The 17727-nt window shown below is 36.7% G+C and overlaps 1 protein-coding gene and 1 pseudogene across 4 annotated transcripts in view; both read right to left on the bottom strand.

Moving 5' to 3' along the window:
• Positions 1-983: 983 nt before the first annotated feature.
• ALKBH8 (alkB homolog 8, tRNA methyltransferase) overlaps positions 984-17727 on the bottom strand; it is a 74657-nt gene continuing 57913 nt past the window's right edge. For 3 of the 4 annotated variants that reach the window (XM_027082415.1, XM_027082417.1, XM_027082416.1), the window contains 3 exons: positions 17144-17400; positions 2953-3102; positions 984-1955 (listed from right to left, as the gene is read on the bottom strand). In XM_027082415.1, the coding sequence (XP_026938216.1) occupies positions 1398-1955; positions 2953-3102; positions 17144-17400 (965 nt within the window). In that variant the 3' untranslated portion in view covers positions 984-1397. Of the gene's footprint in view, positions 1956-1996; positions 2833-2952; positions 3103-17143; positions 17401-17727 lie in introns of those variants that run through there. The other variant, XM_027082418.1, reaches the window with a different exon arrangement.
• LOC113607205 (KRR1 small subunit processome component homolog pseudogene) lies at positions 12643-13956 on the bottom strand (annotated as a pseudogene).

Below are 17727 nucleotides of genomic sequence, written 5' to 3'. Positions count from 1 at the left end.
AAAAAAAAAAAAAAAAAAAAAAAAAAAAAGATCATATTTGTGGGGCTTCCCTTGTGGTGCAGTGGTTAAGAATCCGCCTGCCAATGCAGGGGACATGGGTTCGAGACCTGGTCCGGGAAGATCCCACATGCTGCAGAGCAACTAAGCCCTTTCACCACAACTACTGAGCCTGCGCTCTAGAGCCTGCGAGCCACAACTACTGAAGCCTGTGCACCTAGAGCCCGTGCTCCACAACAAGAGAAGCCACCGCAATGAGAAGCCCGTGTACTGCAATAAAGAGTAGCCCCTGCTCTCAGCAACTAGAGAAAACCGGCATGCAGCAGCGAAGGCCCAATGCAGCCAAAAATTAAATAAATGAATAAATAAATTTATAAAAAACAATTTAAAGAAAAAAGAGCATATTTGCTGGGACTTCCTTGGCAGTCCAGTGGTTAAGGGGGCGAGGATTTGATCCCTGGTCGGGGAACTAAGAGCCTACATGCCACTCAGCCAAAAAAAAAAAAAAAAAAAAAAAGAGCATATTTGGGTTGCCTTTAGCATCCAGACCAATGCATTAGGAATACCAATTAACTCTTGGTAATAACTATAGTCAGGATTAGTAGTTATTTCAGCCCTTTAAAAATAACCTTTTGTTCTCACGTGAAACCCCCTGTTTTAATTTTTTTCCATAGCATTTATCACCTGTATCTGTTTGCTTATTGTCTGTCTTCTAGAATGTAAGCTCCATGAGGGCATGGACTTTGTTTTTTTCTTGTTCACTGTTCCCCTTCCAGAACTTAAAATAGTAACTGGTACAGAGTAGAGGTTCAATAAGTATTTACTGGATGAAAGTTCCTATATTAATATATGGGTACTATCCAATTGACTAAAATTTTACTGAGTACCTACTATGTGTCAAGCCCTGTGCTAGTAAGGTGTAGTGACAGAGTGGTTATCATCTATGATTTTACAGAGCTAACAATCACAGATAAAACTTCAGACAATTTTCTACTGAACAGGAATATTTTCTTTATTATTGATAAAATGTTATGTGATTACTTCACTAAGATTCTATACGATTTAGTTCATTTAGTAACACTTTATAACAAAAGTTTACCTTTAAAATGCTGTGCTCTTACCCTAGGATCCCAAATATTTCACAAACTACTTCAATCACTTTTAAAAACCATCCCTGTTACTCCCTATAGGAGAAGCCTACATTTATGGATTAAATGATGTCAGCAATAGTAGAAGATCGAATATTTCCTAACTAATCTCTACTTACAATTTCTCTCAGGCACTCTCCTTTGATACTTTTCCTCATGGTTTCTCTTTAACTAATAATACAGGTAATTTAATCTCCTTTTTTTTAAAAAAAGCTGAACATTTATTCACTGTATATATGTTCATAGAGATGATCAGACCTTTTGAAGAATCACACACCAGTTCCCCTGATCATAGTAGCTTTGCAGTATGCTGATATTATTCAAAGTCTGGCAGGCAGCTTCCATTTCTCCCTCACAGAACACATGGTAGTAACGATGAAACACAGGACCTGGGTCATGGGATCCTAATGGTCCAAATGGCTCAATAGACTTGCCCTTACCAGGATTTTCCTTAAGGTGCCAGGGAACCAGTAAGTCTTGAGAATGAAAAGAAGTCCTATTAGTGTGAATAGGCAACTTGGAATTAGTAACTTTCCTTGAATTATATCCTCTATCCTGAAAGTCATTAATGGAGGGAACAGAAGGTGCTGAATCGTGATTGCCCACATCAGGCATCTGCTTCACAAGCAACTCTTGCACTGATGTATCATTGCTGATTTCCTCTTTCTTTTCTTGGCTAATTCTGTTTTCTCTAAGATACTTGGACTTATTATTATTATATTCTTGTTCCATTGCCCAAACATAGATGAGTGCCTTCCCACCAGGTCTTAGGAGTCGAACAAGTTCTTGGAGAGCTGCCACTCTACGCTCCTAGTTAAAACAAAAAAACAACAAAAAACCATATTGCCATTTATCAATGAGAAAGAGATACAGAGAGGAAACAGGAAAATATAACTGACTATAGGACTACTTTCAATTAAGATGGACAGTACAGAAAATCAAACATGAAACAAATCTTATAGTTAAAAAAAAAGGGGGAATAAAGGAGAATTTTGCTCTGCAATTGAGAGGAAAAAAAGTGTTGATAAAAGGGGAAAACTTTTTTTTCTTTCTGATAATAATACAGAGGCATAGAGGCTTTTCTGCTTTGTTTGAAATTCAGTTGAGATCATAAGATATATTGAAACTGCCAGGAATTCCAGCACAAAGGGATCTATAATGTTATTGCTTAGATTGGGGGAAACGAGTAACACCTAGGAATAATAAGATTTTTTTTCCTATAAGAAAAATATAAAATATTAAATTCACTTATTTTAAAATTAGAAGCAGAGTGACTAATTAAAAGCATCAGCATACTACTACCATATAAATACCTGAGTTTTGAAGAAAAGAACAGGAAAAGAAGAAAAATAGAATGGGAAGAACATGAGACTCAGATGTCAGGAATGAGAGTGAGAGCCGAGAAAGCAAGATGGGAAACGGAAATAAAGAAGAAGCTCAGAGGCTGAGGAGACAGAGAGAATACTCAAGAGGCTTAGAGCTGATGATCTCTTAAAGTCTCTTACAGCTAAATTCTGCGACTCTGTGGGTTTGAGGAAGACATTTAAAGATGAGTAAGACTCAGGTAGGAAAAAGGCAGAGATGTGCAGCAATAAATGCATAGTCTTATCACACCTCTGTTTAAGTAATCACAGCTCCCATGTAACTCATCTCCATTCCACAGGCTTTCTTTAAAAACTGCAGTAAACTGACAAGAAAAGAGAATGGAAAGAAAGGAAAAGCTAAAATGGGGTCCAAATCAGTAAAATCCATGAACATTTCCTGCCACTTAGTTACAAGTTCTTGGAGCAAGAAAGACAATACTTACTGCTGTAGCAAAATGGTGAATAACAGCAATGGAGATGCAAGCATCACAAGACCCACTGCGGACTGGTACTGCCAAAGCATCACAGACAAAGGCCTGATAATGCTTCTCTCTACAAATGTCCACAAGGTTTTGGCTACGATCACAGCCAATCTATAACAGATAAAGAAAGAATTTCAGAACAACTTGTTTAAATGTCATAAAGTTATTAGACAGATTTCATATTCATTGTGAAAGGGTCTAAGACCATGATATTATAGGTTCTTACAACCAGTACAAAGTCAGCTTATATAATTTACAGGGCAGCATTTATTACCTTAACAGGTATCAAACAATTCAAATTAATGAATGGAAACAAAATAACTAGAATAAAAATAACATTGGTGGAAATGGGAGGTCCTAATTGGCATCTAATTAATCACGACCCAGAATCTTGATCTTTTTGTAATATCACACTTTATTTTATTTTATATCTTATCGTATCTTATATTCTGCGCCACACGGCATGTGGGATCTTAGTTCCCTGACCAGGGATCAAACCCACACCCCCTGCAGTGGAAGTGCAGAGTCTTAACCACTGGACCACCAGGGAAGTCCAATATCACACATTTTAAAATGGAAATTATCGCATAAACATAGACATTTAGTCTTTTGGGGGAAGCTACAAATAAAGAGGTTCTAAGGTATCTCTTATTAGTATATAAACTATTCAGTAATGACCCAGATATCAGGAGGATGGCTTATTTTTTTTCCTTCTCCTTTATACTTTTCTCTATGTATTACTTGCACCATCATAAAATAAAATCTTCCCAAATAAAGTTAAATAATTTATTTCATTTTTTAAAGCCATTGAGTCTTGTTCTGCTAAATACCTGAATTCAAAATTTGTAAAATGCTATTGAATTAAACCTTTTGGCATAACCAAACCATTCTATGGGAATGACAACACTGAAGGCAGCTGGCAGCATCCTTTCATCTCCCCAAGCAGCTGAGGCCTAACATGCCTTATGCATATGTCTGGTTCTGTGGCAAGTATTTGTGGGCTAGGACTGCCTATATGCTCTCTAGTTTTGTTGTTGTTTTTGTACACAGTTTTGCTGTTTAGTTCTAAAAATACCATATATAGAGAGAGACAGGAACAAAGACAGAGACAAAGAGAGAGCACACACAAGCACGTGCAATGTGCACATATAAATTGAGGGAGGAATAGGAGGAGCTTAAAGAATGTTAAATCACTAATAATTATCTCCAGATATTTCTTCTTAACCCAATCTCTACAAGAGAGAAAAGATATGTATAAGTAGATTTCATCTAACAGAAGTAGCCACCTCAGGTTCATTTGAATTTTTGCTATAAGTAAGCATTGATCATTGCTAAGGGATCAGGGTTCCCTCAGTCCATCTGAGAATAAAGATATGAATCTTCATGTCAAAACAATTCTTATTAAGTCACACTGCCATGCCAATCATACCTAATATGAATTTGCTCAGTTTCTAATAAATATTAAATAGCTTCGGTATTCCAGCCCACAGCTGCATTAATATCTGAGGTATAATAAAAGGTACCAAGCTAGAGGTAAAGTATAGCAATATCATTTTGGTATAATTTTAAGATGGAAAAGTACTAAGGGCCCATTAATAACAACAGTGGCACAATTCCCACTTAATTGCTCCCTTTACCTGTATAAGATATATAACTGGCTATTACTCTTATTTATTTTCTTCCATATCTTATGCCAATAGTCACAATAGCAAGATGACAGTACCACTCAAACAATATGTATATTATATTTTGGTCTTTGCCAGGTTTTATTACAATAAAATTCAGTTCATGGAAACAGAAGTTTCAAGTATGCCCAACTATTACCTTGCTAAAAGTCAACAAGAAGAAATCCAATGTGCCTATCCCCAGAGATAGAGCTTGACAGTTACTCAGAGGAGGAGAGTTATTATCTGAGGATCACAGATAAAACAGAACAAGGAGAAGAGCAACCGAACAAAAACTAGAGAAAATTTCCTTCTTCTTCCTGCCAGACTCTTACAATTATTTGTACAGAGCACTCCTTTTCACCAACAAATGAAATCAGGGGCAATTTTAGTCATAAAGTACCAGGTCTAATGTAGTCCTGACTCATACCTGGCTCAGTACTTTCACCTTTCACTTATTTTGCCTGAGTCTTCCAAATACTATAGTCAAATCAACAGTATTTTCTTCTCTTCCCTTTCTATTTTTAAATTCCCTTAAGTTTTTATACCAAGGATAGTACCAGATATTTGAAATTCTCCCTAATAATGCTACATAATGTCAAAAACAGGACAGAAAATAGCTTATGTATAAATACTCATTAATGGTAAGGGACTCATGTAAAGCTACATATTTCTGTATGTGGGATGGAGATGAATGACAATAAAAACACATATTGGTTGGGCTTAAAATGTATACTTTATACTTCTATATAATTTTTAAAGTCTTCAACATAATATTAAATATGAAATTCTGGAAGTACTGGTAAAAATGAAAAAGTATCCAACTTAGTAATCAAACTAAACAAGGTTTAACTTTTCTCCTATTAAAGTATCAAAAATATTTTAAAACCAAAGTATACCACAGTGATAGCACTGTGATACAACTTCCTGTCATAAAGTGTTGTTGACAGTACAAATTGGCTAGGCCAATTTTAAAAAGCCATTTGGCAAACCATTTTTTTTTTTTTTTGCAGTACGCAGGCCTCTCACTGTTGTGGCCTCTCCCGTTGCGGAGCACAGGCTCCAGAAGCGTAGGCTCAGCAGCCATGGCTCACGGGCCTAGTCGCTCCGCGGCATGTGGGATCTTCCCGGACCAGGGCACGAACCCGTGTCCCCTGCATCAGCAGGCGGACTCTCACCCGCTGTGCCACCAGGGAAGCCCTGACAAACCATTTTTTAAGAAAGATAAAAATGTTCACAATTTTTCATCCAATAATCATTCTTCAAAAAATTTATCCTAAGAAAATAATCCAAAATATGGAAAAAGGTAAACAGGTTAATGAAATTGCCTTTAATGAATACCCACCATATGTTAAAGCAGATTCTTTATATAAATGTACTTAACTCTTGACAGTGGTGGAAACAAGATGGTGGAGTAGAAGGACTTGAGCTCACCTCCTCTCACAAAAACACTAAAGTCCTCTCAAGAAAACATCAAAATTGCAACTAACTGCTGAACAAAAATCAACAAAAAAGATATTCTACATCCAAGGACAAAGAAGAAGCCACAACGAGACAGTAGGAGGGGCGCATTTGCAGCACAATCAAACCCCATTCCTGCGGGTGGGTGACCCACAAACTGGAAAATTCATCACAAAGTTTCTCCCACGGGAGTGAGAGTTCTGAGCCCCATGTCAGGCTCCCCAGTCTAAGGGCCTGGTGTTGGAAGGAGGAACCCCCAGAGCATTTGGCTTTGAAGGCCAGCAGGGTTTGACTGCAGGAACTCCACAGGACTGGGGGAAACAGAAACTCCACTCTCGGAGGGTGCACACAAAGTTTCACGCACACCGAGACCCAGGGACTCAGAGACTTCATAGGAGCTTGGCCAGAACTACCTGCTGGTCTTGGAATGTATCCTGGAGGGGTGGGGTGGGGTGGCGGCTGTGGCTCACTGTGGGAATAAAAACACTGGTGGCAGAGGTAGAGGTAACAGGGAGTACTCATTGGTGTGAGATCTCCTGGAGGCCGCCATTTTGATACCAAGACCTGGCACCACCCAACAGCCTGTAGGCTCCAGTGCTGGGATGCCTCAGGCCAAACAACCAACAGGGAGGGGACACAGCCCCGCCCATCAGCAGACAGCCTGCCAAAACTCTTCCTGAGCCCACAGCCACCTCTAAACACATCCTTGACATGGCCCTGCCCACCAGAGGGACAAGGCCCAGCTCCACCCACCAGTGGGCAGGCACCAGTCCTGCTGACCAGGAAGCCTGCACAACCCTCTAGACTAGCCTCACCCACCTATAATACTGCAACCTGCAGCCTGCAGCCTGCAATCTACAATCCTGCAGCCTGTAGAACAGAAACTGCAAACACAGAAAGTTAGACAAAGTGAGATGACAGAGAAATATGTTCAACACAAAGGAACAAGATAAAACCCTAGAAGAATAACTAAGTAAAGTGGAGATAGGCAATCTACCTGGAAAAGAATTCAGAGTAATGATAGTAAAGATGATCCAAAATCTGGGGAAAAGAATGGAGGCACAGACTGAGAAGATACTAGAAATATTCAACAAAGATATAAAGAACAAACAGAGGTGAACAATACGATAAGTAAAATGAAAAATACACTAGAAGGAATCGATAGCAGAATAAATGAGGCAGAAGAACAGATAAGCAACTGGAAAGACAGAATGGTGGAATCACTGCCATGGAACAGAATAAAGAAAAAAGAATGAAAATAAATGAGGACAATGTAAGAGACCTCTGGGACAACATTAAATGTATCAACATTTGCATTATAGGGGTTCCAGAAGGAGAAGAGAGAGAGAAAGGACCTGACAAAATTATGGAAGAGATAATAGCTGAAAACTTCCCTGACACGGGAAAGGAAAACATCACCCAAGTACAGGAAGTGCAGAGAGTCCCATACAGGATAAACCCAAGGAGGAAAATGCTGAGACACACATTAATCTACTTGACGAAAATTCAAGACAAAGAGAAAATATTAAAAGCAACAATGGAAAAGCAAAAAATAACATACAAGGGAATCCACATAAAGTTACAGATGATTTTTCAGCAGAAACTCTGCAAGCCAGAAAGGAGTGGCACAATATATTTAAAGTGATGAAAGGGAAAAACCTACAAACAAGAATATTCTACCCATCAAGGCCCCCATTCAGACTTGACAGAGAAATCAAAAGCTTTACAGACAAGCAAAAGCTAAGAAAATTCTGCACCACCAGACCAGTTTTACAACAAATGCTAAAGGAACATCTCTAGGCAGAAAAGAAAAGGCCACAATTAAAAACAAAATTACAAATGGGAAAGCTCACTGGTAAAGGCAAACATACAATAAAGGTAGGAAATCATCCACACGCAAATATGATATCGAAAACCAGCAACTGTGAGGAGAGTACAAATGCAGGATATTGGAAATGCATTGGAAATTAAGAGACCACCAACTTAAAATAATCTTGTATATATACATATAGACTGCTATATCAAAATCTCAAAGTAACCACAAGCCAAAAGGCTACAATACATACACACACACAAAAGAAAAAGCAATCCAAACACAACACTAAAGACAGTCATCAAATCACAAAACAGAACAAAAGAGGAAGGAAAGGTTCTTGAAAATATAAACAAAACTGATAAACCTTTATCCAGACTCATCAAGAAAAAAAGGAGAGGACTCAAATCAATAAAATTAGAAATGAAAAAGAAGTTACAACTGACACCACAGAAATACAAAGGACCATAAGAGACTACTACAAGCAACTATATGCCAATAAAATGGACGACTTAGAAGAAATGAACGAATTCTTTAAAAGGTACAATCTCCCAAGACTGAATCAGGAAGAAATAGAAAATATGAACAGACCAATGACAAGTAATGAAATTGAAACTATGATTAAAAGCTCCCCAAAAACAAAAGTCCAGGACCAGATGGCTTCACAGGCGAATTCTATCAAACATTTAGAGAAGAGTTAACATCTATGCTTCTGAAACTATTTCCAAACATTGCAGAGGAAGGAACATACCCAACCTCATTCTATGAGGTCACAATCACCCTGATACCAAAACCACACAAAGATACCGCAAAAAAAAGAAACTTAGAGGCCAATATCACTGCTGAACATAAGCGCAGAAATCCTCAACAAAATACTAGCAATCAAAATTCAACAACACAGTAAAAGGATCATATACCATGTTCAAGTGGGATTTATCCCAGGAATGCAAGGATTTTTCAATATCTGCAAATCAATCAGTGTGATACACCGTACCAACAAACTGAAGAATAAAAACCATATGATAATCTCAATAGATGCAGAAAAAGCTTTCAACAAAACTCAACACCCATTTATGATAAAAACTCTCAAGAAAGTAGGCATAGAGGGAACTTACCTCAACATAACAGAGGCCATATATGACAAACCCACAGCCAACATCATTCTCAATGGTGAAAGACTGAAACCATTTCCTCTAAGATCAACAACAAGGAAAGGTTATCCACTCTCAACACTATTATTTAACATAGTTTTGGAAGTTTTAGCCACAGCAATCAGAGAAGAAAAAGAAATAAAAGGAATCCAAATCAGAAAAGAAAAAGTAAAGCTGTCACTGTTTGCAGATGACATGATACTATACATAGAGAATCCTAAAGATGCTACCAGAAAACTAATAGAGCTAATCAATGAATTTGGTAAAGTAGCAGGATACAAAATTAATGCAGAGATCTCTTGCATTCCTATACACTAATGATGAAAAATCTGAAAGAGAAATTAAGGGAACACTCCCATTTACCATTGCAACAAAAAGAATAAAATACCTAGGAATAAACCTACCTAAGGAGACAAAGACCAGTATGCAGAAAACTGTAAGACACTGGTGAAATAAATTAAAGATGATACAGAGAGATATACCATATTCTTGTATGGGAAGAATCAACACTGTGAAAATGACTATACTACCCAAAACAATATACAGATTCAATGCAATCCCTATCAAACTACCAATGGCATTTTTCACAGAATTAGAACAAAAAATTTCAAAATTTAGGGCTTCCCTGGTGGTGCAGTGGTTGAGAGTCCACCTACTGATGCAGGCGACACAGGTTCATGCCCTGGTCTGGGAAGATCCCACATGCCGCGGAGTGGCTGGGCCCATGAGCCATGGCAACTAAGCCTGCGCATCCGGAGCCTGTGCTTCACAACGGGAGAGGCCACAATAGTGAGAGGCCCACGTACCGCAAAAAAAAAAAAAAAAAAATTTCAAAATTTGTATGGAAACACAAAAGACCCCAATAGCCAAAGCAATCTTGAGAAAGAAAAACGGAACTGGAGGAATCAGGCTCCCTGACTTCAGACTATACTACAAAGCTACAATAATCAAGACAGTATGGTAATGGCACAAAAACAGAAATACAGATCAATGGAACAGGATAGAAAGCCCAGAGATAAACCCATTTACATATGGTCACCTTAACTTTGATAAAGGAGGCAAGAATATACAATGGAGAAAAGACAGCCACTTCAACAAGTGGTGCTGGGAAAACTGGACAGCTACATATAAAAGAATGCAATTAGAACGCTTTCTAACAGCATACACAAAAATAAACTCAAAATGGATTAAGGACCTAAATGTAAGATAAAACTCTTAGAAGGAAAGATAGGAAGAACACACTTTGACATAAATCACAGCAAGATCGTTTTTGACACATCTCCTAGAGAAATGGAAATAAAAACAAAAAGAAACCAATGGGACCTAATGAAACTTAAAAGCTTTTGCACAGCAAAGGAAAACATAAACAAGATGAAAAGATAACCCTCAGAATGGGAGAAAATATTTGCAAACGAAGCAACTGATAAAGGATTTATCATAAATGGGTGTTGAATTTTGTCGAAAGCTTTTTCTTTACCTATTGAGATGATTATATGGTTTTTCTCCTTCAATTTGTTAATATGGTTTATCACATTGATTGATTTGTATTTACTGAAGTATCCTGGCATTCCTGGGATAAACCCCACTTGACTATGGTGTATGATCCTTTTAATGTGCTGTTAGATTCTGTTTGCTAGTATTTTGTTGAGGAATTTTGCATCTATTTTCATCAGTGATATTGGCCTGTAGTTTTCTTTCTTTGTGACATCTTTGTCTGCTTTTGTTATCAGGTTGATGGTGGCCTCTCAGAATGAGTTTGGGAGTGTTCCTCCCTCTGCTATATTTTGGAAGAGTTTGAGAAGAATAGGTGTTAGCTCTTCTCTAAATGTTTGATAGAATTCGTCTGTGAAGCCTTCTGGTCCTCGACTTTTGTTTGTTGGAAGATTTTTAATCACAGTCTCAATTTCAGTGCTTGTGATTGGTCTATTTGTATTTTCTATTCCTTCCTGGTTCAGTCTCAGAAGGTTGTGCTTTTCTAAGACTTTGTCCATTTCTTTCAGGTTGTCCATTTTATTGGCATACAGTTGCTTGCAAGTAATTTCTCATGATCCTTTTTATTTCTGCAGTGTCAGGTGTTACTTCTCCTTTTTCATTTCTAATTCTGTTGATTTGAGTCTTTTCCCTTTTTTTCTTGATGAGTCTGTCTAATGGTTTATCAATTTTGTTTATCTTCTCAAAGAACCAGTTTTTAATTTTATTAATCTTTGCTATTGTTTCCTTCATTTCTTTTTCATTTCTTTCTTTTTTTTTTTTTTACTAATACTTATTTTTAATTGTTTTATTTTAATTGCATTTATTTTATCTGCCAGTTACATTATGTAAAATGATTTTCCATTTATAGTAGTGGTATATAAAAAGTTTATATATAAAGGTTATATAAACAAGTTGATTGAAACAGTCAATGGTTATAATTAAGAGACTTGGCTTTTTAAAAGAAAACAAAAGCCTCACCAGTATCTATTCTTTTAATTCTTTTCTTTCTTATTTTATAGCTAACCCACAACGAGACAAAGTGACACGTATGTATATAAACCTTAAATTGTATAAGATCTATCTGAGTTATGTTACTGCATTATGAGGAATAACATTTAAGAGTATATTTTATGTTTGTTTCACAGGTTACTACTCTGTTGTGTTTCCAGACTGGCCAATATTTCCACGAAACAGATACACATCGCTTTTCCTCATTGTTACTCCACCAATCCTAATACTGAGTGTTATAATTATGAGTTTGGTCAAGCACAAATACCCTCATTTAGTTCTTCTGAACTAATACAATCCAGGGGGGGAAAAAGCCTCATTCGTACATGGCTTTAAAAAATAAAATTGGGTGTTATTTCTAATTTGCAGCAAACCCTTACTGAAAAGAAGAAATGGTTCAATTTCCTAACATTAGAAGGTAAACTCATCTTTACTTTCCACTTTTTATGAAGAAGCATTGTTTTCATGCTGCCACAGCTGTGACTTTCAGTGAGTAACCTACCCCCCGTGTGCCTTAGCTTCTAAATATGTAAAATCAGTGAGCTAGATTTAGGCGAGTCCTGGCCCTCATCAGTAAAAAGCGTTTCTATGTAACCTGTTGCCTGCTGCTTCAACTCCAAATATCTGGTTTTCCCTGTTCTCTTGCAAATTTGATGTCTTTCTGGTTTACTACTTCCTCAGACTCATATTGGAATAGTAATTAAGGGAATTAATTTAAAAGGCCTTGCACTTTTGGATTATGGATTACTCTTGGAACAAAATGTAAAATAAGATTACAAAAAGGGATAAACCTAAATGTTTACTTGTTGCCATTAGAGCACTGAAAAATCTATTTTCCTCAAAACCAAATGCTGGGACATGATTATATTTAAAGACTAACCGATGGCCTCAGACATTGGATTTGATGGATAATTACAGTAGCTAAATTGCAAAAATCTTTACATAAACAACCTTAAGAATTACCCCTAAAACCATGCCTAGATAAAACGTGCCTGGAATAGATTAGGTGCAATGCATATAAACACATATATACCACCTTCTAGTATAAAAATTTTCAAAAAACATGGAGAATACAATAATTTATAAAGAATTGGTGTTTATGTAAAGAACAAAACAAACTCAGAAAAAAGTGATCAGGGTATTACTTCTCAGGGATAAGGCAACTAATGCCCTAGTATCTCAAAATCCTTTACAAAAGGAGATAGCTTAATAAATTCTAGCTCAGGGATTTTTGTTTGTTTTATGTATGTTACTTTTTTTTCTTCTTTTTCTTTTCATCTGCTTCCATTTTAAGCTTAACTTCTTCAGCTGTAAGGGCTCCCAGTTTCTTACTCTTCGCTTTCTTAACCTTTTCCTTGATGGCTGCCACATCAATTTTAGTTTCAGTAGAAGCTTCCTTAGGTTTCACAACTGGTTTTTCTTTAGGTGGAATAAACGCTTTGTTTCTTTCCTCTTGTCTCCTACTAAGAGCTTCTGCTTGTTTAGCCTTTATTGCTTCCATTTTCTGTCTCCTCTTTTGACTTGCCTTCAGAAAGTATTCACCAGTAGCCAATTCTTTATCAATCTGACTTTCTGGCTGTGGTGGTGGGAATGGTGTATACTCCTTCTTAACAGTTTTCTTCTTTGGTTCCTTGCGTTTATTCACATTTTTGTGCTTGAACTGTGGCAAAAATCTTTCCCAACTCTGTGATCTTAACTCAGAATCTTTCGCCAACTCTCGTTTAATCATTAAGGTTTTAATGTTATAAATTGGATGAATATTCTTCATAGTGTCTAGGACTACTTTTCGAACCTCTTTTAAGCCACTAAAAGGTCCAATGGCTGAAACCGTGTTTCCCTGTACCATAATGTAACAGTTTGTTAAGAGTTCCAATGCCTTCAACGTAGATCCTTTGGGACCAATAAGCCGTTGTCTTCTTTTTACAAATCTTTCTTTATTTCTTACTAAAGAACCTATTTTAATGATGTCACATGCAACATCATCCTGAAGAATTCGTACTGCCTGTTCAAATGAAACACTCCTTGCTAACAGTTTTATTAGGTCTCTGGCCCTAATGATGATATATGGATCAAATGTCTTCTTTGTTGTACAGACAGTCATGCTGCCCTCGATCAGGTCCAGGGTTGCATTAACATGATGTTCACTCAAGGCTTTCTGTACCAATGGCCAGCACTCTTTCAAGTAAGCCTCTCTATATTTTGGAAACAAAGTTGCAAAACTGCTCTCCTCCAAGAGTCCTCTGGGATTGTCCTCTTTGGAAAAAGCTGGCTCCTTCCAACCATCAGGAACAGTGAGGAGTTCTGATTCATCTCAGCTCTCCGGCTTCGGCTTCTGGCTACGAAATTCACTTTTCCTAGACGCTGCAGCTTGTCCGTCCTGCTTGGAGGACGCCATCTTCAAACTGCTCTTTCATTTATTTCTAATCTGTTCTTTATGATTTCTTTCTTTCTGCAAACTTTGGGTTTTTTTTTTTCTTCTCTCTCTAATTGTTTTAGGTGTAAGGTTAGATTATTTATTAGAGATGTTTCTTGTTTCCTGAGGTAGGATTGTATTGCTATAAACTTCCCTCTTAGAACTGCTTTTGCTGCATCCCATAGGTTTTGGGTTGTCGTGTTTTCATTGTCACTTGTTTCTTTTTTGATTTCCTCTTTGATTTCTTCAGTGATCTCTTGGTTATTTAGTAGTGTATTGTTTAGCCTCCATGTGTTTGTATTTTCTACAGATTTTTTCCTAATCTAGTCTCATAGAATTGTGGTGGGAAAGGATACTTGATATGATTTCAATTTTCTTAAATTTACCAAGGCTTGATTTGTGACCCAAGATATGATCTATCCTGTTGAATGTTTCATGAGCGCTTGAGAAGAAAGTGTATTCTGTTGTTTTTGGATGGAATGTCCTATAAATATCAATTAAGTCCATCTTGTTTAATGTATCATTTAAAGCTCGTTTCCTTATTTATTTTCATTTTGGATGATCTGTCCATTGGTGAAAGTGGGGTGTTAAAGTCCCCTACTATGATTGTGTTACTGTCGATTTTCCCTTTTATGGCTGTTAGCATTTGTCATGTAGTGAGGTGCTCCTATGTTGGGAGCATATTTACAATTTTTGTATCTTCTTGGATCGATCCCTTAATCATTATGTAGTGTCCTTCTTTGTCTCTTGTAATAGTCTTTATTTTAAAGTCTTTTTTGTCTGATATGAGAATTGCTACTCCAGCTTTCTTTTGATTTACGTTTGCATGGAATATCTTGTGCCATCCCCTCACTTTCAGTCTTTATGTGTCCCTAGGTCTGAAGTGGGTCTCTTATAGACAGCATATATACAGGTCTTGTTTTTAAGTTAAGTATTTATCTAAGAAACACATTCAGACTGAAGGTACTCTAAAATCAATGCACAGAACGTCATGTAGTGAATAAGCTAGACCAAGCTCTGGGTATGCACATCTCATCTATTATTGGTACAGTTATAAAGGCAATAAGTTTCTTGAAGGTATAAAATCTTTCTTATAAAATTTAACTCTGAAAATAAAGCCAACAGCTAATGCTGATGCTAGGAATTATGGAGTCTAAATAAGAAATGTTTCTTAGCTAGAATATAGAAATTTTGAATTAAAGAGCAGAAGAACAAGCTCATGCATAACTCAGATCAGATAAGAACAGATTCACCACATTTACTTGTAAGAGAAATGAATAGCTGTTTATGAAACTATTTCCATGAGAGCCCCAGCTAGTATTTTTAAAATATACTCTGTAAAGGAAATTATATAAAATAGTGATACTAATAATTTTTTAAATTCTGAGACTATCTTAGATATACATTTGAATACCCAGAATGAATGTCTCAGGTCACATCCTCTCATGAATGTCAAGAAATGCACATATTTTCATGCTCAAAGATGGCTGTTCAAAATACACTCAAGTATCATTGCTCCATCCAGGTTGGAGCCTCAGCAGCTTAAAAAAGTAGTTTTTTCTTTTACCATACATAATTCCATTTCTTGTATAATGAAAACCATAACTCCAACCCAGACAAGTAGTTTTCATTCATTCATTGAACCACACCTACTGAGCCTTCCCTACAGGTCAGACAATGGCAGTAGGTTCCAGAAAGAGCAGACAGGAAAGAACACATGCAGACTGCCACTGATAAAATGAATGTAGATTATGGAGAGTGAGTACACTTATGATTTTCTATTTCTTCTGAATATATTCCTTCTTTAATCAGCTTCAGGTTTTTGGTTCAGTTTATCAAGAAATCATTTTTCTTAACTGTAACAGGATAATATTATCATATGACTAAGTCAGTGTGTTTGACTTCAACCTAGTTTCACTGTCACAATTGATACCTGACTAGACATAGCCACAGGTTATCATCAAGAAAGTGTAAAAGCAGAGCTTCCTGAGAAACATTTTTGGATAGTACCTTAAGATTAAAACATCAGAAGATATACTTTAAGCTGTGGTTAGAGTTGTGACAAATCTAAAACCTATTTCCTCTTCAACATGAACAAACTTAATTCACTAGACCTTACTCTTTATAAACTAAAATTTAATTGTAAACATGATGACAATATATGAATACTTGTCTTCTCTTGATGAAAAGCGATTCTTTCATCTGCCTCTTAATGCACAAAGTCTACCTTTCCTCAATTGCAGTAGTACTGTTCTTTCTTCATGTAGGTGTACAATATCTAGGATGAGGTTAAAATTAAGATTACAAGCAATCTGACATACTACAACAGCCCATGAAGGTAGACTGCTCTCATTCTCCTTATATACTCCCCTTACTCTAGTCCTTCCTCCCCTAATCTTGAGAAAGGGAAGCTCCAGTCCTCACAGAGCAGTGTTGACACAAGTACTTACAACAATGCACTAATGCAGGGAGAACTTCCTACTTCTTAGCACAGCAGAGAAAAAAGTGATCCATTAGAAAAGGAAATTATAACAACTGAAAACAGAAACTTTGGCATCAGAGAGAAGTGGGTTCAAGTCCTAGGTCTAGCACTATAACCTTGGTCAAATTTTTAATCTACTTGAGGTTTAATTTTCTCAACAGTAAGACAACAATAAATACTAACCTTTTTTTTTTTCTATTATGAGTAAAAGAACACTAGATTTGGAGTCATAAGGCATGGGTTCAAGTTCCAGTTACATCCTCTAATAATATAACACCAAGGAAGTAATATAACCTCTGTGAGCCTCAGTTTCTTCATTTATAAAAGATGGACGAAAATATTTGCTTTATACTTCTCATACTTACAAGGAACTAGGAAAGAAAATGGTTTCTATAAAAATCCTTTATAACCTGTAAAGAGTTTTATAAATATAAGACAGTTTTACTGATAAAATAATCTTAGAAAGCAAAATCTGAAGGGACCAAAAAAAAAAAAAAAAAACCTGCAAATAATGGCATGCCCATAAATTTCTAGAGGAATAAAAAAGAATGGGAGTGTTCATTAATTTTCAACCTGTTGGTTACAATTTTCTGCAGTGACCTAAAAACACAGCATTATATCATGACGAAGGTGATAATAACCCTTACAAATAAAGCAAAAAGAAAGCCAGAAGCAACAATTACTTGCCATATATAACTCCTTATTGATGCCAAGATATTTTCCATTTCCACATCCAATATCAGCAACTAATGAACCACTTGGCAAAGCTTTCAAAAACTCCACGATGTGTGGCCAAGGGGTATGTCTCGTGCTGCTAAAGTGTCTAGCAATTTCTTCGTAAACTTGATGGACATATTCTTGCTCCAGTTGTGAGGCTTCTTTATCACTCTCTGGAAATGATGTGGAAGTCTCCTTCATCTGGCTGTCACAGACCAAAGGGTAACCTAATGAATAAAAGAAAGCAATATAAACCATTTACTTATTTGTTTGTTTTTTTAATTTATTTTTTGGCTGCACCACGTGGCATGTGGGAGCTTAGTTCCCTGACCTGGGATTGAACCCACGCCCCCTGCATTGGAAGCACAGAGTCTTAACCACTGGACCACCAGGGAAGTCGCTAAACCATTATTTTTATCCAAATGATTCATAAGGTATGATTGTTTTCTCAAAAGAAAAAGCAAATCAATCCACGTTTGATGACTAGGGTTAAATAGGCTCTGATTTATCAGTTAAAAAAAGTAGTTCTTACCTAGCAAGTCCAATTATGTATG

Source organism: Aethalodelphis obliquidens, unplaced genomic scaffold (assembly GCF_003676395.1).
Source record: "Aethalodelphis obliquidens isolate GAN/ISIS:26980383/991018 unplaced genomic scaffold, ASM367639v1 scaffold46, whole genome shotgun sequence".
Classification (NCBI taxonomy): Eukaryota; Metazoa; Chordata; class Mammalia; order Artiodactyla; family Delphinidae; genus Aethalodelphis; species Aethalodelphis obliquidens.
This window is presented reverse-complemented; position numbering and strand designations above follow the sequence as displayed.